A 26,340-nucleotide genomic window follows, 5' to 3' on the forward strand; every position below is an offset into this window, starting at 1 on the left:
AAGGAAGTAAAACAAGCACATGGTTCATACATTTCAGTCAATAAGATCCATTAAATTAGGGTAAAATAACCGAAATCGATTTTTTTTCTTGCGTGCACGCTTATGCGTGGGGGGTGCGTGAGGGGTGCGTGAGGGGTGCGTGAGGGGTGCGTGCGGTATCTCACCCGCACGCACCCCCTACTGTGAATTAGTTCCCGCGGCTATGCCCAGACCTGGCCCCGCCTCCACGTTCCAGACCAAGCAGGGGTTTATCGTCACCTCGTCCACGCACGGGATTGTCAAGGTCTGGAAGTGGGGGCGTGGCCAGGGCCCACAGCCCTGGCCACGCCCTCGGCCCTAGCCCCGCCCCAACATGTGCCCCTCCCCTAGCCCCGCCCCCAACACATGCCACGCCCCCTACCCAACCCTTTTTTTCCCCCAACAGACTTTTATGTAAATGAGAAATGGACTTCTGACATTACGTAACTCCTCTTCCTCCTCAAACCTGGAGCTCCTGCAGATGTTCGGCAGTATGATTTAAATTCGGCCTCAACGCGACAAATTTTTGCACTTTATATACTTTTGAATCTCCTGACTGTCTGCAGCTGTCCAGGTGCATCATGGGAGAGTTTAGTTAAATACGGCCCTTCGTGAAACAACCCTTCTGTTCTACGTTGGCCTGAACCAGGTGACCGGCGTCAACCCGCTTCGTGAAGACGAAGACGTTTGTAGAGTCGAACCGTCACTTTGTCCTGGACGAGTTCTGGACGAGTTCTGGACGAGTTCTGGACGAGTTCTGCTAGAGTGAGAAAAAGATCAACGGCGGACACTTTTGGACCCGTCTTGTGTTACCAATTAAATAATAACTGCTGCGACCCAAACGTTTCTGCTTTTCATGTAAAGTTTGGCGTCAGATTGTAAATGTGGAGTTTAAGTGTCTGTGAGATGAATAAAAATATATTCAGTTTTGTCCCTAAAGTGTTTGATGTCTGGTTGAAGGTGACTAAGAAGAAAAAGCTAAGAGGCTCTGAAAACAGTCCGGATAGTTCTGCTTCTTTGCAGGAACGTTTGCACGTCATTCAGAGTAATAATAATAATAATAATAATTAAAGCTGCGAGCAGCGTTGATCGGGCCGTTGCACTCATGGCCAAGCCGAGGTTATAACACACATCACTCTTAAAACACACAAACACAGAGGAACAGAACACACACAACCATCACGGGGCCCATTTGGGGCTAAGTGTGTTTTCTTTAAATGCGGAGTATGGGCTTTGATCAACATTTTTCACAGTTAATCACCATTTTATAGACCAAAATCTGAACATATTTTTTATTTTACCCTTTGTGTCAGTAGCAGCTGAATATCAGCAGCAAAGATTATTAAAATCTTTCTTGTGTTTCTTTTATTCATAAGTTCAGACAGTTACAGCCCATTGGTGTTTCATGGCGATTCTTCAAAAGGACCTCAAAATTTGCCGCATCATTACGGTCGAGCCCTCTGGTAGAAACTTAAAAGCTTCGTAATTTAGCGTCAACCATGCATTTAGATTGTACAAACAAAGTTTTGAGTCAATCTTATCAAATCTCTAGGAGGAGTTTGTTAAAGTACGAGGCCTGGAAATGACCAAAATTTATGAAAAATTTATTTTTTCTATACAAAATGCTGGACTTCCTGTGTGAGTTAGAGCATGAGTCCAAGAGACTTTTTTGTAGGGCTTTGTCTGATACAATAGACACATAAAGGTCATTGCTGCAAGTCAAAGCATATTGTGGGGCTCGTCGAAAAACATGAACTAGGTGGCGCTATAGAGCCCATTTTTGTACACCCGTGCCTGTCGCCCATAAATGCGTAATTTTATGCGACACCTGAAGTGTGTCCATAATTTGGTGAGTTTTCGAGGATGTTAAGGCCTCCAAAAAGGTGATTAATTTAGCGGAAGAACAATAATAATAATAATTAAAGCTGCAAGCAGCGTTGATCTGGCCCTCGCACTCATGGCCACCACCATTAATAATAATGATAACAATAATAATAATAGAGGGTCTGCATTGATGTCACTTCCCCACTGGACCAGCCCCCTTACTCTCACTTAGTGGCAAAAACAGCTGCAACTAGTGGAGAAGACGGGATAACAGCCGATTATTTGCTTAAATTAGCATCAGTTGGACTTGACAGTGACCCGTACAGTTACCCCAAGAACCAGTGGTCCATGGACATTAATATTTGGTACAGTTACCCCAAGAACCAGTGGTCCATGGACATTAATATTTGGTACAGTTACCAAGAACCAGTGGTCCATGGACATTAATATTTGGTACAGTTACCAAGAACCAGTGGTCCATGGACATTAATATTTGGTACAGTTACCAAGAACCAGTGGTCCATGGACATTAATATTTGGTACAGTTACCCCAAGAACCAGTGGTCCATGGACATTAATATTTGGTACAGTTACCCCAAGAACCAGTGGTCCATGGACATTAATATTTGGTACAGTTACCAAGAACCAGTGGTCCATGGTCATTAATATTTGGTACAGTTACCAAGAACCAGTGGTCCATGGACATTAATATTTGGTACAGTTACCCCAAGAACCAGTGGTCCATGGACATTAATATTTGGTACAGTTACCAAGAACCAGTGGTCCATGGTCATTAATATTTGGTACAGTTACCAAGAACCAGTGGTCCATGGACATTAATATTTGGTACAGTTACCCCAAGAACCAGTGGTCCATGGACATTAATATTTGGTACAGTTACCAAGAACCAGTGGTCCATGGACATTAATATTTGGTACAGTTACCCCAAGAACCAGTGGTCCATGGACATTAATATTTGGTACAGTTACCCCAAGAACCAGTGGTCCATGGACATTAATATTTGGTACAGTTACCAAGAACCAGTGGTCCATGGACATTAATATTTGGTACAGTTACCAAGAACCAGTGGTCCATGGACATTAATATTTGGTACAGTTACCAAGAACCAGTGGTCCATGGACATTAATATTTGGTACAGTTACCAAGAACCAGTGGTCCATGGACATTAATATTTGGTACAGTTACCAAGAACCAGTGGTCCATGGACATTAATATTTGGTACAGTTACCAAGAACCAGTGGTCCATGGTCATTAATATTTGGACACCAATCCAGTTTCCTAATATTTATATGTACTTAATTTCTACGCCGGGGAAATACATGAAGCAAAGCTTGAAGGCTTACAAAAGTCTTGACGCTTGGTCCGACTTCAAGCCAGGATTTGTTGTAGAAATTAAAGTGATGAGGACACCGAACTTTATGATTTGACCGTTTAACGTTAGCGACCCAAAAATCCAACATTACCTGATACAAAATGGGAACCACAAATCCACGTTTCAGTGTCTGGAATCCAGTTGTTTCTGCAAATTGCAGCGATCCATTTGTCTCTCTTAAGCTTATTTTTCAGCAGTCTGTAAAACAATAACTCAGATTTCTTGCTAAATCTATGAGTACAGTCGATCGCACAACAGCTGTTTCCCATTTTAGATGTTTTCAAGTTGCTCAAACTGAAAGTTTACGGTGCCACTCAGTCTTTCTGCCACTCAGAACCAGCCAGGAGTTTCTGAGGATAGTGGCGAGCCAGCTAGGAGTTTCTGAGGATATTGGTGAGCCAGCTAGGAGTTTCTGAGGATATTGGTGAGCCAGCTAGGAGTTTCTGAGGATAGTGGCGAGCTAGCTAGGAGTTTCTGAGGATATTGGCTAGAGATGCACCGATCGGGAGAACAGCTCTTTCCCATTTTAGATGTTTTCCAGTTGCTCAAACTGAAAGTTTACGCTGCCACTCAGTCTTTCTGCCACTCAGTCTTTCTGCTACTCAGTCTTTCTGTCACTCAGTCTTTCTGACACTCAGTCTTTCTGCTACTCAGTCTTTCTGCCACTCAGTCTTTCTGTCACTCAGTCTTTCTGACACTCAGTCTTTTTGCTACTCAGTCTTTCTGACACTCAGTCTTTCTGTCACTCAGTCTTTTTGCCACCCGGTGGGCGAAACCCGCTGGGAAGTCGCATCTGTAACGCCATGCGCATTCCCTCTACTACGGATACAATAGGGCCATAATAAAACCACATGTGGCTCCTGTAAAGGAGTTAGCTTGGTTAGCTGGGTTAGCTCGACCGGCTGTAGTTCGATGCTGCTGAGCATGAAGGAGTTTTTGCTGACCCTCGGGTTAAATCCTGCACAGCTGGACTCACCTGTTCCACATCTGGACTCACCTGTTCCACATCTGGAATCACCTGTTCCACATCTGGACTCACCTGTTACACATCTGGACTCACCTGTTCCACATCTGGACTCACCTGCTCCTCGGTGGTGAGCTAAAGCTGAAGCTGAATGACAGGTTGGAGTCTCATTTATGAGTAAAATACTTTTATTTCTAAGCTGTACAAACTTCATTGGTCATAAACTTTAATTCTCGCATCGTCGTCTTGCTGGACTTCGTCCTCGAAGCCGCCCAGATCCCGGCGGCTCAGGTGACACGACCGCTTCAGTCTGGTTCCGTTCACACGGTTTTTTATTCACATACTAACTTTGTACAGCAAAAAGCACCACAAGTTGACAAAAATAAACCCTGAAATACTGCAAAAACAAGACATTTGTTCCGGTGGGAGTGAAGGAGGTGGGGGTTTTACTGAGCGTTGAACAGAAGTGGGTCCTAGCGGCAGCAGGGGGCGCCGTTGCACCAAAAAACAAATTTACACCGGACAATTTTCTTTACGTTGCCTGTTTTTTGTCCTTTTAACCAAACTGCTGCTTTGCTCCTGGGACGGTGTCGAACCGGCAACCCTTGCACTAGTCGTGAGCGCTGGTCACCGTCAGGGACACTTACTGCCACTTGTCGCCACGCGACACCTGAAGTGTGTGCAAGATTTGGTGATTTTTCGAGGATGTTAAGGCCTCCAAAAAGGCGATTAATTTAGCGGAAGAACAATAATAATAATTAAAGCTGCAAGCAGCGATGAACGGGCCCTCGCACTCACGGCCACCGCCCCCATAAGCATATCAGAAATGACACCACCCACGACTTCCTATGTCAAACCATTCAAAAGATATAGCAGAAAAAAGGGACAACCAATCAGAAGAAGAGGCGGGGCTAATTCTGGCCAATGAAGGTCAAGGACTCCATAAAGAATCTGATGACACCACCCACAATTTCCTATGTCAAACCATTCAAAAGTTATGGCAGATAAAAGTATTCTAGGGGGCGCTGTTGAGCCGTTAGGCCACGCCCATTAATGCAAACCATGAAATATCAAATTTATCGCCAAGTCTGGCTTGCATGCAAAATTTGGTGACTTTTGGAGAACTATCAAATATGGACCAATCACATGAAGGGGGGGCGCGCCTTTTGGCGTCTAGCGTCGCCACGGTAACACTTTTGAAAGAGAAAAGTAATGCGTGGTGTCGCAGGATGGAGACACACATTTTGATGTATAACACACTTGGGTGCACGTTACGGTTCGGGCTGAATTAACTGCCGAAGGAATGGCATAAATTTTGCCAAAATGACACAATTTATTCAAAATGGCCGACATACTGTTCGGTTTCGGCCATGGCTCCAAGAGACTTTTCTTTAAGTTGTGCCATGATACAGGTGTGTAGCGATTTTCGTGCATGTACGTCAAACCGTATTGTGGGGCTTGAGGCACAAAGTTTTCAAGGGGGCGCTGTTGAGCCATTTTGCCACGCCCATTAATGCAAACCATGAAATATCAAATTTATCGCCAGGCCTGGTTTGCATGCCAAATTTGGTGCCTTTTGGGGAACTATCAAATATGGACCAATCAGATGAAGGGGGGGCGCGCCTTTTGGCGTCTAGCGTCGCCACGGTAACACTTTTGAAAGAGAAAAGTAATGCGTGTAGTCGCAGGATGGAGACGCACATTTTTATGTATAACACATCTGGGTTCACGATACGGTTAGGGCCGTATTAATTCTCAAAGGAATGGCTCATATTGCTCCAAAATTACGCGATTAATTCAGAATGTTCAAAATGGCCGACTTCTTGTTCGGCTTCGGCCATGGCGCCAAGAGACTTTTCTTTAAGTTGGGACATGATACAGGTGTGTACCGATTTTCGTTCATGTACGTCACACCGTATTGTGGGGCTTGAGGCGCAAAGTTTTTTCGGTCTGAACCAACCAGATGAAGGGTGGGTGCGCTTTCTGGCGTCTAGCGTCGCCACGGTAACGCTTTTGAAAGAGAAAAGTAATGCGTGTTGTTGCAGGATGGAGACGCACATTTTGATGTATAACACACTTGGGTGCACGTTACGGTTCGGGCCGTATTAACTGCCGAAGGAATGGCATAAATTGCGCCAAATTGACACGATTAATTCAAAATGGCTGACTTCCTGTTGGGTTTCGGCCATGTCGCCAAGAGACTTTTCTTTAAGTTGTGTACTGATACAGGTGTGTGGCGATTTTCGTGCATGTACGTCAAACCGTATTGTGGGGCTTGAGGCACAAAGTTTTCCGGGGGGCGCTGTTGAGACATTTTGCCACGCCCATTAATGTAAACCATTAAATATCAAATTTTTCGCCAGGCCTGACTTGCATGCAAAATTTGGTGACTTTTTGGGCACGTTTAGGGTGGCAAAAAGGCCTTCCTTTTGTCAGAAGAAAAAGAAAAAGAAAAAGAAAAAGAAAAAGAAAAAGAAAAAAAAAAATTCCTACAGATACAATAGGGCCTTCGCACTGAAGGTGCTCGGGCCCTAATTAAAGTTGCGAGCAGTGATGAACAGGCCCTCGCGCGTGCAATTTTTGGTTTCGGCCATGGCGCCAAGAGACTTTTCTTTAAGTTGCGACATGATACAGGTGTGTAGCGATTTTCGTGCATGTACATCAAACCGTATTGTGGGGCTTGAGGCACAAAGTTTTCTAGGGGGCGCTGTTGAGCCGTTAGGCCACGCCCATTAATGCAAACCATTAAATATCACATTTTTCACCAGGCCTGGCTTGGTACAACATTTGGTGACTTTTGGGGCACGTTTAGGGGGGCAAAAGTCGTCATTTTATCAGAAGAAAAACAAAAATGAGGAAAATAAAAATTTCATGTGTAACTGAAGCTGAATGACAGGTTGGAGTCTCATTTATGAGTAAAATACTTTTATTTCTAAGCTGTACAAACTTCATTGGTCATAAACTTTAATTCTCGCATCGTCGTCTTGCTGGACTTCGTCCTCGAAGCCGCCCAGATCCCGGCGGCTCAGGTGACACGACCGCTTCAGTCTGGTTCCGTTCACACGGTTTTTTATTCACATACTAACTTTGTACAGCAAAAAGCACCACAAGTTGACAAAAATAAACCCTGAAATACTGCAAAAACAAGACATTTGTCCCGGTGGGAGTGAAGGAGGTGGGGGGTTTTACTGAGCGTTGAACAGAAGTGGGTCCTGGCGGCAGCAGAGGGCGCCGTTGCACCGAAAAACAGATTTACACCGGACAGTTTTCTTTACGTCGCCTGTTTTTTTTTTTTTCCTTTTAACCAACCTGCTGCTTTGCTCCTGGGACGGTGTCGAACCGGCAACCCTTGAGGGCTGGGTGACCTGCAGGGAAACTTGCTGCCACTGTTCAATTACCGGCCCATTATTGTCCTTGATTACTGTCCAATTATCGTCCGATTGTTGTCATCGTTCCTGTCCGGTGCAGATGAGACCCGGTGCTGAAAGTCCGGGCTGCAGTGGGTCCGGACTGTCGCTCGGGTCGGTGCCGCTCACAACCAGAACCCGACCCCCCGCCTGCTCCTGAACCGTTGCAACGGCGGTGCGTGAACCTCCGGAGAGGTTTGTGACGGATTGAAGTGGAAACGCAGGTGATGGTGGCAGCTTTTCAGCTGCACAGCTGGAAACATCTGCAGCTGCAGCGCCGTTTCTGGCTTTGGGTCAGAACTTGAGTTTGCAGGAAAATACTTGACGAACTCACGAAACGGCTCATTTATTCTCGTTAATCGCCATTTGTGAATGTTTCCTTGCAAATTTGTGAGTCCAGAGAAGCCGAAGTTAAGGAATTTTGTTCATTAAGCCCCGAATTCGTCCTCATCTTTGTCATTATTGTTATTGTGCGACACTTGAAGTGTGTGCAAAATTTGGTGAGTTTTCGAGGATGTAAAGGCCTCCAAAACAGCAATTAATTTAGCGGAAGAACAATAATAATAATAATTAAAGCTGCGAGCAGCGTTGATCGGGCCCTCGCACTCATGGCCTCCGCCATTTATAATTATTATAAGTTTGTGAATGTTTCCTTACAAATTTGTAGTCCGGAGAAGCCAAAGTTAAGGAATTTTGTTCATTAAGCCCCGAATTCTCCTTCATCTTTGTTTTAGTTGTTGTGTTTGGACGTTTGTAAAGTCCTGAATTCTCACAAATTTGCAAGTTTACGTCGGCGATTGTTCGGTAGCATTCATCGTTCATCGTATTTACCTTTGCAAACATTTACAAGTGACAGTTCTGGGACCTGTGGTGATCTAGTTCTGCTACGTGTAAACTTCACATTCACAGATCAGTTCTGATTATTGACCAATGATCATCTGATGGGGTTTAAACCAGAAACGGCTCTAAGCTGCAGTCCGACCAGAACCCGCCAGGGTCCGGATCGTGTCGTCAGCAGCTGCACACGCTGACATGTTTGGTATTAAAAGAAGAAGATAGAAGATGTAGGGTCTAGTAGCGTCCGCGGCGCGGACCGTTGTGGGACTCAAACATGCGTGTCCAAGGAGAACGCCGGTTCTCCTTGAAGACCCGTGTTTTTCCTGGGCCGTTCCCCCGCCGTCCTGCTCATCGTGCCTCCACCAGGCACAGGTTCTCGCAGTCCTCCTGCGTGTCGAAGCGGTTCAGGTTGCCGCCGCAGCCGCCGTACCAGAAGCGGACGCAGTCGTTCTGCTCGCCGTCGAAGTACCACTTCATGATGTAATCCTGGCAGTCGCCCGAGTCCTCGCTCAGCTGGCACACGTCTGGAACACAGAGCAGAGCGGTGACCCGGTGTTCTGTCCATCGATTTTCAAAGTATGATTGCCACGCCCATCATTTCTTGCATCCCTTCAGTCTACGCTGCTGTTAACGATGAGTAACATCCTCAAAATCCCTAAGAAGATATATATTCAGTTCAGCAAACGCTAGTCCCGGTCTTTCTGAAGCCGGTTCCGTTGAGCCTGAACTCGGGGAAACGTCCAGGTTTCCCCGAGTTCAGGGTCGGGGTTCAGTGACCTGGTACTGGACCCCCCGACCACCACGGTTCGGTTGATCCAGTTTCAGGAGGCGAGGTTACCCTGAGTCCGTTACCACGGTAACAGACTCGTTAGCGCGGTAACAGTCTCAGTTAATTAAGGTGAAGGAGTCAAGACTAAGTCCGATGACACCACCCACGACTTTTTATATCACACCATTCAAAAGTTATGGCAGAAAGTAGGAACTATCAGATATGGACCAATCAGATGAAGGGGGGGGCGCTTTTTGGTGTCTATCATCGCTTAAAAATAAGTAATGCGCGTCATCGCAGGAGACGCACATTTTGATGTATAACACACCTGGGTGTACGTTACGGTTCGGGCCGCATTAACGGCCGAAGAAATGGCATAAGTTTTGCAAAAATTACGCGATTAATTCAAAATGTTCAAAATGGCCGACTTCCTGTTGGGTTTGGGCCATGGCTCCAAGAGACTTTTCTTTAAGTTGTGACATGATACAGGTGTGTACCGATTTTCGTGCATGTACGTCAAACCGTATTGTGGGGCTTGAGGCACAAAGTATTCTAGGGGGCGCTGTTGAGCCGTTAGGCCACGCCCATTAATGCAAACCATTAAATATCACATTTTTCACCAGGCCTGGCTTGGTGGAAAATTTGGTGACTTTTGGGGCACGTTTAGGGGAAAAAAGACCCTTATTTCGTCTGAAAAATAAAAATGAGAAAAACTAGGATAAAAAAAAATAAAAACGAGGATAAAAAAAATTAAAACGAGAAAAACAATTCCTACAGATACAATTAGCATTGTAACTGATTTTGTTAAATTGATCGATCATCTAACGAACGTTTGAGAGACGTCTGAACGACAGCGTGGCATCTAAGTCAGATGTTTCCCCACAATGACTTTTCAAGGGTTTCTGGCTCCTGATCCGTCCAGGTCCCCCTGCCCTGCTCCAGATGTGTGATTACACGGTCGCTCTGATGCGTCTGGTTCTGCTCACTAAGCGTTGCCATGGGGATTCTGGGTATCGGTTTTCTATCGCCACGGTAACTCAGAGTTGACCCGAGTTCAACCTTCTCTCTGAACAACGACAAAATAAACACACACTTTTATCTTGTATTTCTCGTTATCTGACGGTAGAGGTCTGCAGGAGACCAGGTCTGGACCAGGTCTGGACCAGGTCTGGACCAGGTCTGGTCAGAGAGAAGAGTTTACCTCTGGAGACGAAGGCGGCCTGGCCTTCCTGCAGCGACCCGGTGGGACCAGAGGGGGAGGCCGCCGCGGCGGAGACGTCGGAGACATCGGACACGTCAGAGACGTCAGAGACGTCGACTTCGACCTCAGGGTCTACGACCACCTGAGGAGTCTCCAGAGCGTCTGCAGGGTGAAGGGAGAAAAAATATGTTTTGTGTCCTGAAGATGTCCTGAATACCCAAAACACAGTCTGCACCTGCTGTTTAGTATTATTGTAACTGTGAGAGAAGCGCTTGTTCACAAAGGAAGCTCATTCCCGTGTGAGCCAAGCCTTAGCGTGGGAACTGGCAGGCGGGGGTTGAAGGGGCAACCCCCTCCGCAAGGTGTTGAGTAGAAAGGTATAAAGACGCGAGAGCCGGAAATCCGGATCAGAGTCAGCTGTGGGTCTAGTGCACGGACGCCCAGTCGGGGTTTTTATGGCTGCTCTGCCTGGACTGTTCCGGCTCTCCAGTCCTTCTGTGTTAAGGTAAGAGCTACATCGCCTAGCCCCTGTGTAATTGTCTGTTGTTTTGTCATTTGCGGGGGATAACTTGACACAGAGTTATCCTAGCAAAGGACAGTTGTGTGTGAGTCTTTTTGTGTGCACTGCTCGGTAATAAATGTATTCATATCTTATAGCAAAAGCGAGTGTGTGTCTGATTCATTTTTGCACAGCCGACCGCTCCCGAGCCTAAAGTGAGTTTCTCCCAAAACACAGGGGGACAGAGGTCAGAGGTCAGAGGTCAGAGGTCAGACCTGCATGGTTACCAGGTTATCAGGATTCCAGGAAGCTTCAGAGTCCTAAACTGTTGGTGGGAGTTAATGTTCGGTCTCTAAGACGACCGTCTGAGATCTGGCTCCAGGTGTCTGGAACAAGTGGACCAGAACCAGTCCTGCAGCCGGACTACCCGGGTCCAGTTCTGCCCCGGCACCCTGCTGGGTGGGTTTATGGGTTTATCACCTGACAATCCTGGATTAAACTGGTTCCACATTAAATTATCTTTTCAGGTTCCGGGGCCGACCACCTGGACGGTCAACCGGGGTGGACCTGGTTCAAAATCTGATTTAGAAAAACTGGCATTATCTGACGCTAAAAGCTCGATCTCAAGAGCTTCAGTTCGGTTCGACTACAGCCCGGCTAAAGTCTGATTTATGGTTCTGTGTTAAACCAACGCAGAGCCTACGCCGTCACCGGGACGCCGCCACCGTGACGCCGTCGTGAACCTTCGGACTTCTCCGTCACTCCATTTCTCCGTGGTGCAAAACCCCCCAGAGCGCTAGTTGAGACTTTGTTTAACTTCTGGCTTTTTCCGGTCACAGTGAATCAAAGAGATAAGGACAAATATTGTGCAAAAAAACAAAACAACCCCAAAACGGTGAGCGCTGAAAGAAAAGAGCGCTGAAAGTTCTCAGTACAGCCTCTTCAGTCTGCTGCCGTCTGGAAAAAGACTGAGAAGCCTTAGGGCCAGGACTAGCAGACTGAAAGAGCTTTCTCCACCCAGCTGTCAGGATGCTGAACTCTCTCTCTGCCCTGCCCTCCCTCAACCCTGCATTTTAACTTTTTAACTTTTTAACCAATAGCACTGCCGCCTAGAAGTCTGTTCTTTTAATCTTGAACTGTGTTTTTATATCTGTTTTTATGGTATGGTCAGTGTTATGTCTATATTGTCACTATCTTGTCCACATGTATATAACTGTGGGCCTGGGGAGCATTGCAATTTCGAATCCTATGTATAAACCTGTACACATGGTTTGACAAATAAACTAACTTGACTTGAAGTTCACGACTGCTTCACGAACCGGAAATTCGTTGCTACCAAGCGAACCAATCCCAGCCTCTCGTCTGCGTTTGGTAGTTACATTTTTTGGGAGGTGCTAGCAGGCTACGTCGTAGCTATGGAGAGACTCCCGCGTAGCCTACGGAGTAGGTTTAACGCAGAACCATAATTCAGTCTTAAGGTGTATACATGGCTTTTAAAACTTCATATCGGTTGGATTTACACAACAAATCCACTTTCTCCACTGCACGTAAACGTAGTGACTGATTCTGTTAATTTCCTTACTGGACAGAGTTTCCAGGTGCAGCCGTGGAGCAGAGTTTGGTGGTTTGGGGGCCTCAGAATTAGGTATCTACTTTTTGCAGACGATGTGGTACTTTCGTGTTTTTTGGGCCATTCAGGCTCCAAACCTCCACCGAGGTCCGTCCTGGAGACGGTTGGACTCCAGGACTCCAGGACCGTCTCCAGATCCACATCGGTGGCGGTTGTTTCTAATCCTGGTCTGAAACCCTCCCACAAATCCTGCAGTGTGACGAGGACGGAGCTCGTCAACTCTACAGCTCGTTACCCTCAAACTCCACGGTGGCGATCTGGGTCCCGATGTCTCCCCGGATCAGCGTCTCGATGACGTCCAGCTGTCCCGTCTGCGTCTGTCCCCTCGACTGCTCCTCAAACCTTTCCTCTTCTTCCTCCGCCACTTCCTCCTCCCTGAAGTCGTCTATGTCCACCTGTCCCTGCCTGCACACAAACACCTCATCAGTTCCGGGTTTCAACATGTCCAGATGTCCACAGTCCACAGGTGATGCCGTCGATCAGGAACTTACCCGGTGACGAACACCTGTCCTCCGTTCGGGGGTCTCAGCTGGTCGCAGGTCCGTCTGGAGGACGCCGGAGGGTACGAGTTGACTCCACCTGGAACGTCACACAAGTACTCAGACGTCTGGCTCAAGTAAAAGTACACGACGTGCAGTTGAACCTCGGCACGTCGCCCACATCTTACTCTGCATGGTGGAGAGGAAGACCCTGAAGAAGCGGCGGGCGTAGCCCTGCTCCTCCGGCCTCAGCCGGCCCAGGTGCACCAGGTGCTGCTGCACCGGCGGACTGGCCAGCTCCTCCACCTGCGTCCGGTTGTAGCGGTCGCCCACCGTCACCACGAACATGGCCACGCCGTCGCACTTGGCCTTCTGGGAGACGTAGCGCAGCCGGGCCCGGTCCCCGTAGGCCGTCTCGGCGCCCACCACGGCCAGCATCGCCTTCCTGCGGCGCGGCGGCCCGCCGGCCTTCAGCAGCACCTCCTTCAGGGCGAAGTCCAGCGTCCGGCCCAGCGCCGCGGCGCCGCCCTGCTGCCGCGTGTTCCCCAGCAGGTGCTCCCTCACCTGCTCCTGCCTCTGGTACCGCTGCAGGTTGAACTCCAGCTTGGTGGTCTGGCCGGAGCCCTGCTGGACCGCCGCCACCCGGGCCCGGTTCCCCGGCCGGCTACTCAAGGGGCCGACGGCCAGCCGCTCCACCACCGACCCCAGCAGCTGCTGCGTGCCGGCGTACTCGTCCGCCTGGACCTCCCTGGACCCGTCCAGGACCAGGACCAGGTCCAGGTCCACCTGCTGGGGCTGCTCCACCTTCTGGATGAAGGAGCACTCCTCCGGGCGCGAGCAGGGGTCTGGGCGCCAAGGAAAATAGTTTAATTCGGAATTATTTAATTCGGAATAATTAATTCAGAATTAAAAAACATCATGTAACCGTGGCCAAGGTCAACAGGTTCTCTAAGGCCATTGAACAGGAACAGACTGCAGAGCATCACTGTGCTCGAAAATCATCGGCCTGCCGGTCAGAACTCTGTCTGTGGTTTTCAACCAGCAGGCCCTCAGCCAGGCAGATAAAATCATGAAGGACCCCTCCCCGGACTACTCCATACTTCTGTTACACTGTCGACACTTTACTTTACATTGCCACTTTACACTGTATATTTTTTTTATTTATACCACAGTCACTCTATTGTACATTTTTTCTGACATTCTTATATTTATATATTTTTGGTAAATTTTTTGCACATTTCTTGTACATATTTATCTTATCTGTTCATTTTATTTTATTCTATTATCCTATTTTATACTTCAACGCTTTGCTGCTCAGTTGCCTTGAAATTGCCCCTCGGGGATAAATAAAGTTTTCTGAATCTGAATCTGAATTGCTGATGTCTTTCCCTCTTGTCGTGGTGTTGAAGTTGGGGGCTTCGGCGGTTCTTACCGTAACAGATTGCACAGTTCTTGACCCTCTTCAGGTCGGTGATCAGGTCCTGCTGCCTCCCCAACACGCTGAAGATGGAGTTACCCGAGTCGTCCATCTAAAAGGAAGACGACAACGTTTCACCAAAATAGGACTATAAATATGACAGTATTTACAGTCCAAGAAACAGTGTTGGTCTCCATAGTCAGACTCCCCATCCACGACTGAGTCGGCACCTTACCGTGGGCTAGTGCTGGGCGGTATGACCAAAAATTTATATCACAGTATTTTTTTTTTTCATGCACAACTGGGTGTTAACCACATTTTCTAATGATTTGGAAAGGAATTGCTGCAGTAAATTGGCTTAGAATGGCTTATTTTACTGTCATGAGGAGGAAATATTGTAGAAAAACATTAATGTCTACACTAGTATAAATACAGGTTTACACTAGTATAAATACAGGTTTACACTAGTATAAATACAGGTTTACACTAGTATAAATACAGGTTTACACTAGTATAAATACAGGTTTGCATGGCCGGCACTTCTGATTCTAATGAAGTGAGAGAATCAGTCAGACACTTAAACACTTTAAGTGTTGTCTGACTGATCTTTTAAAAAATTACAAGGTAGAAAATATTTATTGAACATAAAAAACTGAACATGTTTTAATTTCCAGCATGATGTTGTTTTGGTTCCACCTCCTGGTGAATGTTGGTAAAATTCTTATGTGGTTACTTTTTGACTTTCTTCCACAATATTTTGACTTTTTTCTCGACATTTCAACTTTTTTCTCGACATTTTGACTTTTTTCTTAACATTTCGACTATTTTCACAAAATGTTTACTTTTTTTCTTGACATCTCGACTTTTTTCTCAACATTTCGACTTTTTTCACAAAATTTTGACTTTTTTCACAAAATTTTGACTTTTTTCTTAACATTTCGAGTTTTTTCACCATTGCATAAATCAAATACATTTGATTTAGGTTTTTCAAAGAAAAAAATCTTTTACAAAATTACAAGGTAGAAAATATTTTTTGACTATAAAAAACTGAACATGTTTTAATTTCCAGCATTATGTTGTTTTGGTTCCACCTGCTGGTGAATGTTGGTAAAATTCTTATGTGGTTACTTTTTGGTTGGCCAACGATTTATGTTTGTGGTGCAACCGTTACGGAGCGGCCAGTCTATTTCCTTATTTTACAACGCCGTTATTAATTGTTCGTTTTTTTCCCACTTATTCCACCGAACACCCAAAGTGGTTTTTTACCATTTCCGGCCGAACAATTTCAGTTACTGAACAATCTTAGCATCACTGCTGCTAAACAGTCCGCTCACTAACAGTGTCCAGCGGCGCTACGTTCCCAACGTTGTGTAGCTACTGTACATACTCACCGGTATTACGGTGTATGAAACATTCATATCATAAGAAAAATAAACACCAGTATTCAGTATGAACCGGTATGAACCGGTATGGACCGGTATACCGCCCAGCACTACCGTGGGGAAGGGTTTACTACTGCTACTGTGACTACTACTACCAACAGTTACTGCTACTGCTACTACTACTACCGCGGGGAAGGGTTTGCACCTCCCAGTGATGCTAGGCCTGTGTTGAAAAGATCGATTCTCCAATTTTAAATCAATTCTCATATTCATTCCTAAAAATCGATTCATATCTCTAAAGATCGATTTAAATTTTTTTTTTTTTTTTTTTTTTTTTTCATCATTACAACTTTTGGTACTTTTTTGTTTATGCCCAAAAAAGGAATATTTTGTTGTACACGAGAATAACTGGTGCCATGTTTTTGCCTTTAAATATGTTTAAAGGTATGAAAACATTAAAGTTTTCAGTTATAATTGCATAAATTGTCTATATTTCATTACTTTATATACTGTCTTGGGGTTAAATTTGCATAAATGTTAAAAACCAAATTCTCATAAATGGGGAAAAAATAAAAGCGATTTCATCCGTCTGTTTCCTCCTGGATCTGTTTGGTAATTCTGACCCACGATGTTTCTGTTTCAGTTCTATCAGCTTTCTGGGAGCTGATTGGTCCTTACAGCATCATTAGCTGCAATACTTGCTGTTGAATCTCAATATAATACTAGTATTAATATGTTGCAGAACTACAGTCGTATCATTCATGCAACAGCTGAAAAAACAGTTTTAATAACACTAACCTAAATCAATATCGGATCGAATGGGATCGTGATAATCGATTCTGAATCTTAAGAATCGGAATCGAATCGATTTTTGATATTTGAATCGATCCCCAGCCCTAGCTAGGACCTCAGTTGTCCGGACTTTATGCCCCTGGTAGGGTCACCCAAGACAAACGAGTCCTTGGTGAAGAGCCAGACAAAAAGTGCCTCACTCTAGAGCCAGGCCTGGGGTTTGGGCTTGATGGCAACTGCATGGTGGCAGGGCTTGCACCCATGGGGGCCCGTCCGGGCACAGCCCAAAAAGGAGACGTTGGTCCCCCTTCCCATGGACTCACCACCTGTGGGAGGGCCCTTAGGGGCTAGGGCTGCAACGATTCGTCGACGTTGTCGACAAAAATCAATAATCAAAATTGTGGACAATGAATTCCATTGTCAACAATTGTCGCCAGACATGTTTTTCCAACGGAGTGAGGCGTCTCACTTCAATACAATCTCTGCCGAGAGTTGCGCATGAAAGGAGAAAAAGCTTGTGTGATGACAATGATGGATTTGCATCTAACTTTCAGTCAGGTGTCTATGAACTGTCAATTATCCATCAAGCTCCACAATGATCATGTTAACATTAAATCAGATAGATTTGTTTGGACATTTCTCTTGCGGGACGGGAGAAGACACTAAATCTATGCATCTCTATTATCGTGCGGGCTTGAATTGTCAGAGTTTAGCGGATGCGGACGGGAGCAGGATGAAGAAAACAGTCCCGCTATATCAGGGCTATAGTCCCATCTTTCTGGTGTTTATTATCATTTGACACATAATTATAGTCGACCAATTCGTTCAATAGTCGGTGACCAGTCGTTAGTTGCAGCCCTACTGGGTAGTGGCCTAAGACCTGACGGTCCGATCCTCAGCTGCAGAAACTGCTCTAGGGAGGAGCAACGTCACCTCTCTGGTGGGGAAGGAGCCTGAGCTGGTGGATGAGGTTGAGAAGTCCTGGCTAGATATAGACGGATTCATCTGGACACATGGCTCAGGCTCCGGTAACGGTTTCCTAGAGAGGGGTTGGACTCTGGTCCACCTTGGAGTTGCCCCAGGAGAGAGGCGTTGTGCAGGGGTGGGCAAACCCATTGCCCACCGGCTCAGTGCCTGTACATTGTCGCATGTCGCCTGTAAATTGGTGACAATGCGAATTGCCTCAGGATTGGGTCTCTACTTTTTGCAGATGATGTGATTCTTTTGGCTTCCTCAGGCCAAGACCTTCAACTCTCTTTGGAGTGGTTTATAGCCGAATGTTCAGCGGCTGGGATGAGAATCTCCTCTAAAGCCTGGATTATGGTTCTGCATTACACCAACGCAGAGCCTACGCCGTTGCCGTGACGCCGCTGCCGTGACGCCGTTGCCGTGACGCCGTTGCCGTGACGCCGTTGCCGTGACGCCGTTGCCGTGACGCCGTTGCCGTGACGCTGTCGTGAACCTTCGAACTTCTCCGTCACTCCATTTTGCCGCGGTGCAGTACCCCCATGAGCGCTAGGGGGGTGCGTTCTTTTCCTGAATGGTTTATCTGACTTTTCCGGTCACAGTGAATCAAAGAGATAAGGACAACTATTGTGCAAAAAACCAAAACAAAAAAAATCATACATACACAAAAGAGGCTGAAAGTTCACGACTGCTTCAAACCGGAACTGGAAATGCGTTGCTACCAAGTGAACCAATCACAGCCCTCTCGTCTGCGTTGGTCTGCCACCTCTTCACGCGTAGTTACAATTTGTGGGAGGTGCGTCAGGCACAGCGTGGCCTGCACCGTGGGGTGCGTGTTGCGGTGCAACCTGCGGCGCAACCTGCGGCGCACGCTCCGCGTCGATTTAACGCAGAACCATAATCCAGCCTTGAATCACAGACCATGTCCTCAGTCGGAAAAGGGTTGGGGATCAGATCCTGTTTTACTAGTCCTGGTTTCAGCTCCACAACTTCAAATTCAATTCAATTTTAATTATTAAGCGTCTATTTCAACACAAGTTGTCTCCAGGTGGTTTCCAGAGACCAGAACATGAACCCCAACCATTATTACATAAACAGTTGCAAGGAAAAACCCTTTAGGAGGGAAGAAACCTGGACCAGGACCTGGATCATAAGGGGGGGGGGGGGGACTCCTGGACAACACCCCAGTCCTGGATCATGTAACTGCTAACCAACACCACCCACCTCAAAGGCTCTCCTGATCTCCTGGACGTTCCTCAGGGAGATAACCGCCGGGATGATGTTGAGGGCCCGGTACTCCATGACGGCCGTGTAGATCTCGTTGACGTCCTGAGCCGGCCCGCTGGTGAAGAACACGGCCACCTTCCTCATCATGACCCCGGCCCGGACCCGCTTGAAGACGTTGTGTCCGACGAAGCGCATGGCGGCGCCGAGGTGCCGGCGGCTGGACGTCCTCTCCAGGGCGATGTTCCGGACGGCGTCGGCCAGCTGGGCCTTGCGGCGGTAGTCGTGGAAGCGGATCAGGTGCTTGGTGTGGCCGTTGTAGCCCACCACGGCCACGCGGGCCCCGGTGGGGCAGTTGCTCTCGGCCACCGTGATGTCCTCCAGCAGCGCCAGCAGGGCCGCGCGCTGCCGCTCGAACCCGGCCGGGGTCACGTCGTCAGACATGTCCAGGCCCAACACCAGCTCGGTGGGGTAGGCGGGGCAGCCCGAGTGTTCTGGAACGGAGAAACGGGATTGGAAATACTCTTTAGATCAGGGGTGTCAAATGTGCGGCCCGAGAGAGATTTTCATGCGGCCCGCGATAAGTTTCCAACGCAAAAAAACGAAATGTTAATTTACTGAAAAGGAAGGCATAAATAATTGCCATGAATCGCAGCATATCCCATAATATATTTCTTCTACAAATCCATCGTTATTCCACAAATAGAGCAGTTTGACATTTTTGTAGTTTTCTAGAATGCATTTGCCGATTTTATTTCTTTGTAGACGGTCGTTTATTTTTATTAACTGACTACTATTATATATTTTCGCAGGAAAAATATCACTGCTAAAAAAGATGATAGAAGATATTTATTCGTAGAATTTCAGTTTTGAATACGAGGATAGTGACAAAGTAAAACAGTTAAAAAAGAAGTGCTGACTTTTTCGGCACACTGGCGTAAATATCCGCACCAATTTTTAAAAATAAATACACTTAATTGTACTGGAAACATCTCTAAATCACAAAGAAACACTCTCGGATGTAATAAGAAAGATTTAGCTTTTAATTAAATTTCCTATAAAAAAGCGAAATATAAAAAAAACATACTTGTTTCTGTTTATCTTTGTAAAATGATATTAAAAGTTTCTTACATAATTTGAAAAAAAACAAGAAATTTCAAGAAAAAATCCTGAAGAAATATATTTTACAAGATTAGAGTGTAAACCAAGTGCGGAGAAACTGGATTGGAAATACTCTTTAGAGAATCTGGAACCAGTCTGGACAAGGGGTTACCATGGAAACCTGTTATAACTGTACATCAAGAGTCTTCAACCTTTTTTAGCCCCTTGGATGAGAGAAAAACAGAGCCGGACCCGCTTGGAATCTGGAATAGTTTGTACCATATTGCAAACAATTATAGGTCCCTATCCATCTTCACAAGTCGCTCAAGTAATTGTATTATTATGTATTATTGTAAATAAATATAAAACACTATAACTATAAAGTATATTATCAAAAACATTCTAGAATGGCGCTCGGTGGCGCAGTGGGTTAAGCGGCGGCTCATATACTGAGGCTACAGTCCTCCTGCAGTGGTCGCGGGTTCGAATCCAGCCCGCGCACCTTTGCTGCGTGTCATCCCCCGTTCTCTCTCTCTACCCCTTTCCAGTCTGCATCTCCAATAAAGGGCCACTAGAGCCCAAAAAAAACATTGTAGAATGTGAAACGTTTTATTTATTTTTTCGTCTTCTTTATGCATTGTTTGTTTTCATGGATTAATGCTAATGTTTCAGATTTAAGTTGATAAAAGGTTAAAAGGGAAGAAGCTTCGGCTTCAGCTGCAGCTTTTCAGCAAAAGCAATGTTTACTTTACTTTTTCATTTTTTGTTTTGTAAAAATGGCTTAACTTGTACAAGGTTTAAGACTGAAATAAAGACTATTCATTCATTCATTCATTCATTCATTCATTCATTCATTCATTCATTCATTCCTCTATGGACCACTAAAGTCCGGATCCAGACCTACGGTACCTCTGCTGACCACTAGACTCTGGATCCAGTCCTGCAGCTCCTCTATCAGTTAGTTAGCATCATGGGTTAGCCTAAGCTAAGCTAAGCTAAAATAGCAAGCTTGTGCTAATTGAGGTTTTCCACTGCTGTAAACAAAGACGTCGACCTTCAGTCGTAGGAATTTTCCACTTCCCTCCTTTAGCTAGCTGAAAAGCAACAAGGTTGGGGGGGTTCGGGCACCACCTCTGTCTGGTGCCCCCCCCCCTGTTGTCGGGGCCCCTGAGGGCCCCAACGCCTTCAGCCATGAACACAAAACCCGGTCTGAAGAACACAGACGGAGGGAGAGCAGCGGATGCTGGTTCTGGTTCTGGTTCTGGTTCTGGTTCTGGACGTCTCTACGTACCGAAGGAACAAGCTGCAAGAGGAAAACAGAGTTTTAGATGAAGGTTCCTCCTCTGGAGATCCTGAAACTCGTCCGGGGGTTTTTACTCACCGCAGTTTTTCCTGATGTAGGAAACCAGCTGACACTCCTGCAACAGAGAAGAGGTTGTGATTTTTATTTATTTTTTTATTTATGCTATAATACAAACTTGTGCAATAACATCAGCACACACATGTCAGTGTGCCAGAAAAGTGAAATAGTGTGCAATATGCATTAGCACTTTACAACTCTGAGCACTAAACCACTTTAAAGAACAATTTCAATTCAATGTATTTATTTGGTAAGGGACAATGTACATCAATCAGCATTTTTTTTTTTAAAGGAAAAAAAAAAATGTAGATGCACCCAGATTGCAGCCATAGGCTGGTTTACATGGGTAGTCCCCTTGCCAGATGTAATCAGCAAAAATCATACAAACAACAATAATAATAAAAACAAAAAAAGAATACAATATAGCACACATAACATGGCATATGCATTCACAATAAAAGTTAATGACGATAAAAACAGCTGGGTGAAATGAATGGTTTGAGAACTAAAGTGCTGTAGTGCTATGTTGTACCTGCTGTGGTACATGATAAATAATAATAAATAGTTAAATATTAAAGTGCTGCCAGTACATGAGTATGGTACATGCAAAATAAAATAAGTGGGGGGAAAAAAAAAAAAAAGGAGGGGGGTCTGTACGGGGTGTGTAGATGAAGTTTGAGATTGCAGCAATGCAGAGTCTGGTACTTAGTTATTGTTATAATTGTGACTAGTTGTGGTTGTCAGTTATATTGTGAGATAATTAATTGATAAGCAGTGGAGGAGGAACCAGACAGTCATAAATACGAAGTGATGATAGATAGAAATTAATCATATAAAAATTTTTTTTTGGCAAAAATGGGGCGGTGTGTAATTTGCATCAGCACTTTACAAACTCTAGCACTTAAGCAACTAGCACTTTAACTTTATGGTCACTTAATTACTGGTTTATCAATGGTAAAATGTTGTATTGCTTAATGATTTTTATCTAGCTCAGTCGTGTTCTTTAATGTGTTTTGTTGGTATAAATGTCAGATCTCGTCTCCTTTGTCTGCTGCTTCCAGTTCTGTGTCTGGCATTAATTTGCCGCAGGGACGAATGGTGGAAATTACAGCAGCCTCTGGCTACAACCGTGAATATTTATACTTGTGTTTATTAATATGTACAGTCCCTGTTCAACAAATAAAGTCAAATTCAAAGTCAGTGTGTGCAGGTGAGAGCACCGACAGGTGAGAAAATCAGCAGGACTTACCGTCATGTCTCTGACTCCAGGAGGTCCTCGTTGGCCCTGCCAAGAGAGAGGTTTAAACAAATATGAGAGGAAATAATCTGAACGTTTAGAACCAATGCTCCTCAAAAAAGATGTGTCCCTCTACACAACTGAAGACCAGGAAACCCTTACCATAACTTTCTTTTATTTATAGATCAGTGACTTTGTGGAATAACCTGCCTCAAAAACAAGGGGTTACCATGGAAACCTGTTATAACTATAAATGATAAGGAGACGTTCACAAATGACAACTTTATGAGTCAAGTTTGTTTGTTTTTTTTCTTCCCAGAAGTGACATCTCTGGACTCGGAGGAATCTGGGGCCGACCGTCACCATGGAAACATGGAAAGTACCAGCTAAGGAGAACCACAAGGTTCTGTGTAAGGACCCCCGACTCTTCACTCCCACATGCTCCGGTTCATCTGGTGTTAGTTAATACTGACGTCAGGTTCTATGTGGATGACAATCTGGTTTATGATCCCAACCAGTATTCTCGTATCCCACCAAAACCCTAACCTTGACTGGATCCTTTAATCCCACCATGACCCTAACTGGACCCTCTAATCCCAACGAAACCCTAACTGGACCCTTTAATCCCAACGAAACCCTAACTGGACCCTCTAATCCCAACGAAACCCTAACTGGACCCTTTAATCCCAACGAAACCCTAACTGGACCCTCTAATCCCAACGAAACCCTAACTGGACCCTTTAATCCCAACGAAACCCTAACTGGATCCTTTAATCCCAACAAAACCCTAACTGGACCCTCTAATCCCAACAAAACCCTAACTGGACCCTCTAATCCCAACAAAACCCTAACTGGACCCTTTAATCCCAACAAAACCCTAACTGGACCCTTTAATCCCAAAAAAACCCTAACTGGACCCTTTAATCCCAACAAAACCCTAACTGGACCCTTTAATCCCAACAAAACCCTAACTGGACCCTTTAATCCCAACAAAACCCTAACTGGACCATTTAATCCCAACGAAAACCCTAACTGGACCCTCTAATCCCAACAAAACCCTAACTGGACCCTTTAATCCCAACAAAACCCTAACTGGACCCTTTAATCCCAACAAAACCCTAACTGGACCCTCTAATCCCAATGAAAACCCTAACTGGACCCTCTAATCCCAACAAAACCCTAAGTGGACCCTCTAATCCCAACAAAACCCTAAGTGGACCCTCTAATCCCAACAAAACCCTAACTGGACCCTCTTATCCCAAACAAAACCCTAACTGGACCCTCTAATCCCAACGAAACCCTAACTGGACCCTCTAATCCCAACAAAACCCCAACTGGACCCTCTAATCCCAACAAAACCCTAACTGGACCCTCTAATCCCAAAGAAAACCCTAACTGGACCCTTTAATCCCAACAAAACCCTAACTGGACCCTCTAATCCCAACGAAACCCTAACTGGACCCTCTAATCCCAACAAAACCCCAACTGGACCCTCTAATCCCAACAAAACCCTAACTGGACCCTTTAATCCCAACGAAACCCTAACTGGACCCTCTAATCCCAACGAAACCCTAACTGGACCCTTTAATCCCAACGAAACCCTAACTGGATCCTTTAATCCCAACAAAACCCTAACTGGACCCTCTAATCCCAACAAAACCCTAACTGGACCCTCTAATCCCAACAAAACCCTAACTGGACCCTTTAATCCCAACAAAACCCTAACTGGACCCTTTAATCCCAAAAAAACCCTAACTGGACCCTTTAATCCCAACAAAACCCTAACTGGACCCTTTAATCCCAACAAAACCCTAACTGGACCCTCTAATCCCAACAAAACCCTAACTGGACCCTCTAATCCCAACAAAACCCTAACTGGACCCTCTAATCCCAACGAAAACCCTAACTGGACCCTCTAATCCCAACGAAAACCCTAACTGGACCCTCTAATCCCAACAAAACCCTAAGTGGACCCTCTAATCCCAACAAAACCCTAAGTGGACCCTCTAATCCCAACAAAACCCTAACTGGACCCTCTTATCCCAACAAAACCCTAACTGGACCCTCTAATCCCAACGAAACCCTAACTGGACCCTCTAATCCCAACAAAACCCCAACTGGACCCTCTAATCCCAACAAAACCCTAACTGGACCCTCTAATCCCAAAGAAAACCCTAACTGGACCCTTTAATCCCAACAAAACCCTAACTGGACCCTCTAATCCCAACGAAACCCTAACTGGACCCTCTAATCCCAACAAAACCCCAACTGGACCCTTTAATCCCAACAAAACCCTAACTGGACCCTCTAATCCCAAAGAAAACCCTAACTGGACCCTTTAATCCCAACAAAACCCTAACTGGACCCTCTAATCCCAAAGAAAACCCTAACTGGACCCTTTAATCCCAACAAAACCCTAACTGGACCATTTAATCCCAACAAAACCCTAACTGGACCCTCTAATCCCAACAAAACCCCAACTGGACCCTCTAATCCCAACAAAACCCTAACTGGACCCTCTAATCCCAAAGAAAACCCTAACTGGACCCTTTAATCCCAACAAAACCCTAACTGGACCCTCTAATCCCAACGAAACCCTAACTGGACCCTCTAATCCCAACAAAACCCCAACTGGACCCTCTAATCCCAACAAAACCCTAACTGGACCCTCTAATCCCAAAGAAAACCCTAACTGGACCCTTTAATCCCAACAAAACCCTAACTGGACCCTCTAATCCCAACGAAACCCTAACTGGACCCTCTAATCCCAACAAAACCCTAACTGGACCCTCTAATCCCAAAGAAAACCCTAACTGGACCCTTTAATCCCAACGAAATCCGAACTGGACCCTCTAATCCCACCAGATTGGGAAGATTTGAAGACGTTGTTTTCTGAAACACTTGCGTCATATACTTCACTCGTACTTTACAGATTTCTGATGCCCGATGTTTTCGTTTGTCACAGCCTTAGATTAGAAAACCGTCCAACCGTCATTGACAGCTAAACTCTGTCTGTCGGGTAAATCGTTGAGGTTTTCTGCCACTCTGGCAGGTAAACGTCTCCATCAGCAGGTGTTTTTAGAGTCCAGAGTTTCTGACGAAGGTCAGGTTGGAGGTTTGTCCTCTACACTCACCGGGTGTCCATCGTGTCCCGGATCTCCGCCCGTCCCCTGTTCGCCCGGCAGACCCGAGTTTCCCTGCAGGGACAGGAAGTACAGACATCAGCGCCGAGGAAACGCTCACCGACCCCGGCAGAGAACCAGAGACTCACCCTGCGACCGCGGTTCCCGTTTTTTCCCGGTTGTCCTTTGCGTCCCTGCTGGCCGTCCTCGCCCTGCAGAACAAAAACCCACATGTGGATTTAAGGTTTCCTTTTCATAACATGAATACGCCCAGGAATCCCTGCAGGATCTCCCAGCAGCCCCAGGACACATCTGGACACATCTGGACCGCCGGCGTCAACCGAAGCTTCGGCTTTATTAAAGATAACAACCTCAGCATCTCAGAGGGTTTTACTCTTCCACCTCCTCCCTGTTTTCTCTTCTCTCCAGAGCTCGTCCACAGTTTCACATCTGACACCAGGCGGGGGACGTCCCAGACCTCCCCCTGAGACGGGGACGTCCCAGACCTCTGCATCGGTCGTGTGTTTGGCTGCAAGTGGTATTTGAGACTCGACGTACTTCAATGGTAATTCATTTCAAATCGTCATCTGGCGTCTTTTTGAAAGTGAACTTGCCGTTCAAAAGTCCCTCTTCATTCTCCATCTTTCCTCACTTTTCAAAATAGTTCTCGCAGTAATCCACCATACTTTTCCCCTCTGTGGGACTATTAAAGGATTTC

General features: G+C 45.8%; 1 protein-coding gene across 2 annotated transcripts in view; it reads right to left on the reverse strand.

Annotated features, from left to right (window-relative positions):
• Positions 1 to 7,107: 7,107 nt before the first annotated feature.
• LOC133440526 (collagen alpha-6(VI) chain-like) overlaps positions 7,108 to 26,340 on the reverse strand; it is an 85,708-nt gene continuing 66,475 nt past the window's right edge. For both annotated transcript variants that reach the window (XM_061717802.1, XM_061717801.1), the window contains 12 exons: positions 25,772 to 25,834; positions 25,635 to 25,697; positions 22,513 to 22,548; positions 21,285 to 21,321; positions 21,195 to 21,206; positions 18,803 to 19,296; positions 14,454 to 14,550; positions 13,210 to 13,866; positions 13,034 to 13,121; positions 12,778 to 12,947; positions 10,414 to 10,575; positions 7,108 to 8,967 (listed from right to left, as the gene is read on the reverse strand). In XM_061717802.1, coding sequence (XP_061573786.1) covers positions 8,792 to 8,967; positions 10,414 to 10,575; positions 12,778 to 12,947; positions 13,034 to 13,121; positions 13,210 to 13,866; positions 14,454 to 14,550; positions 18,803 to 19,296; positions 21,195 to 21,206; positions 21,285 to 21,321; positions 22,513 to 22,548; positions 25,635 to 25,697; positions 25,772 to 25,834 — 2,055 coding nt within the window. In that variant the 3' untranslated portion in view covers positions 7,108 to 8,791. The remainder of the gene's footprint in view (positions 8,968 to 10,413; positions 10,576 to 12,777; positions 12,948 to 13,033; positions 13,122 to 13,209; positions 13,867 to 14,453; positions 14,551 to 18,802; positions 19,297 to 21,194; positions 21,207 to 21,284; positions 21,322 to 22,512; positions 22,549 to 25,634; positions 25,698 to 25,771; positions 25,835 to 26,340) is intronic.

This window comes from Cololabis saira, chromosome 3 (assembly GCF_033807715.1).
Source record: "Cololabis saira isolate AMF1-May2022 chromosome 3, fColSai1.1, whole genome shotgun sequence".
NCBI lineage: Eukaryota > Metazoa > Chordata > Actinopteri > Beloniformes > Belonidae > Cololabis > Cololabis saira.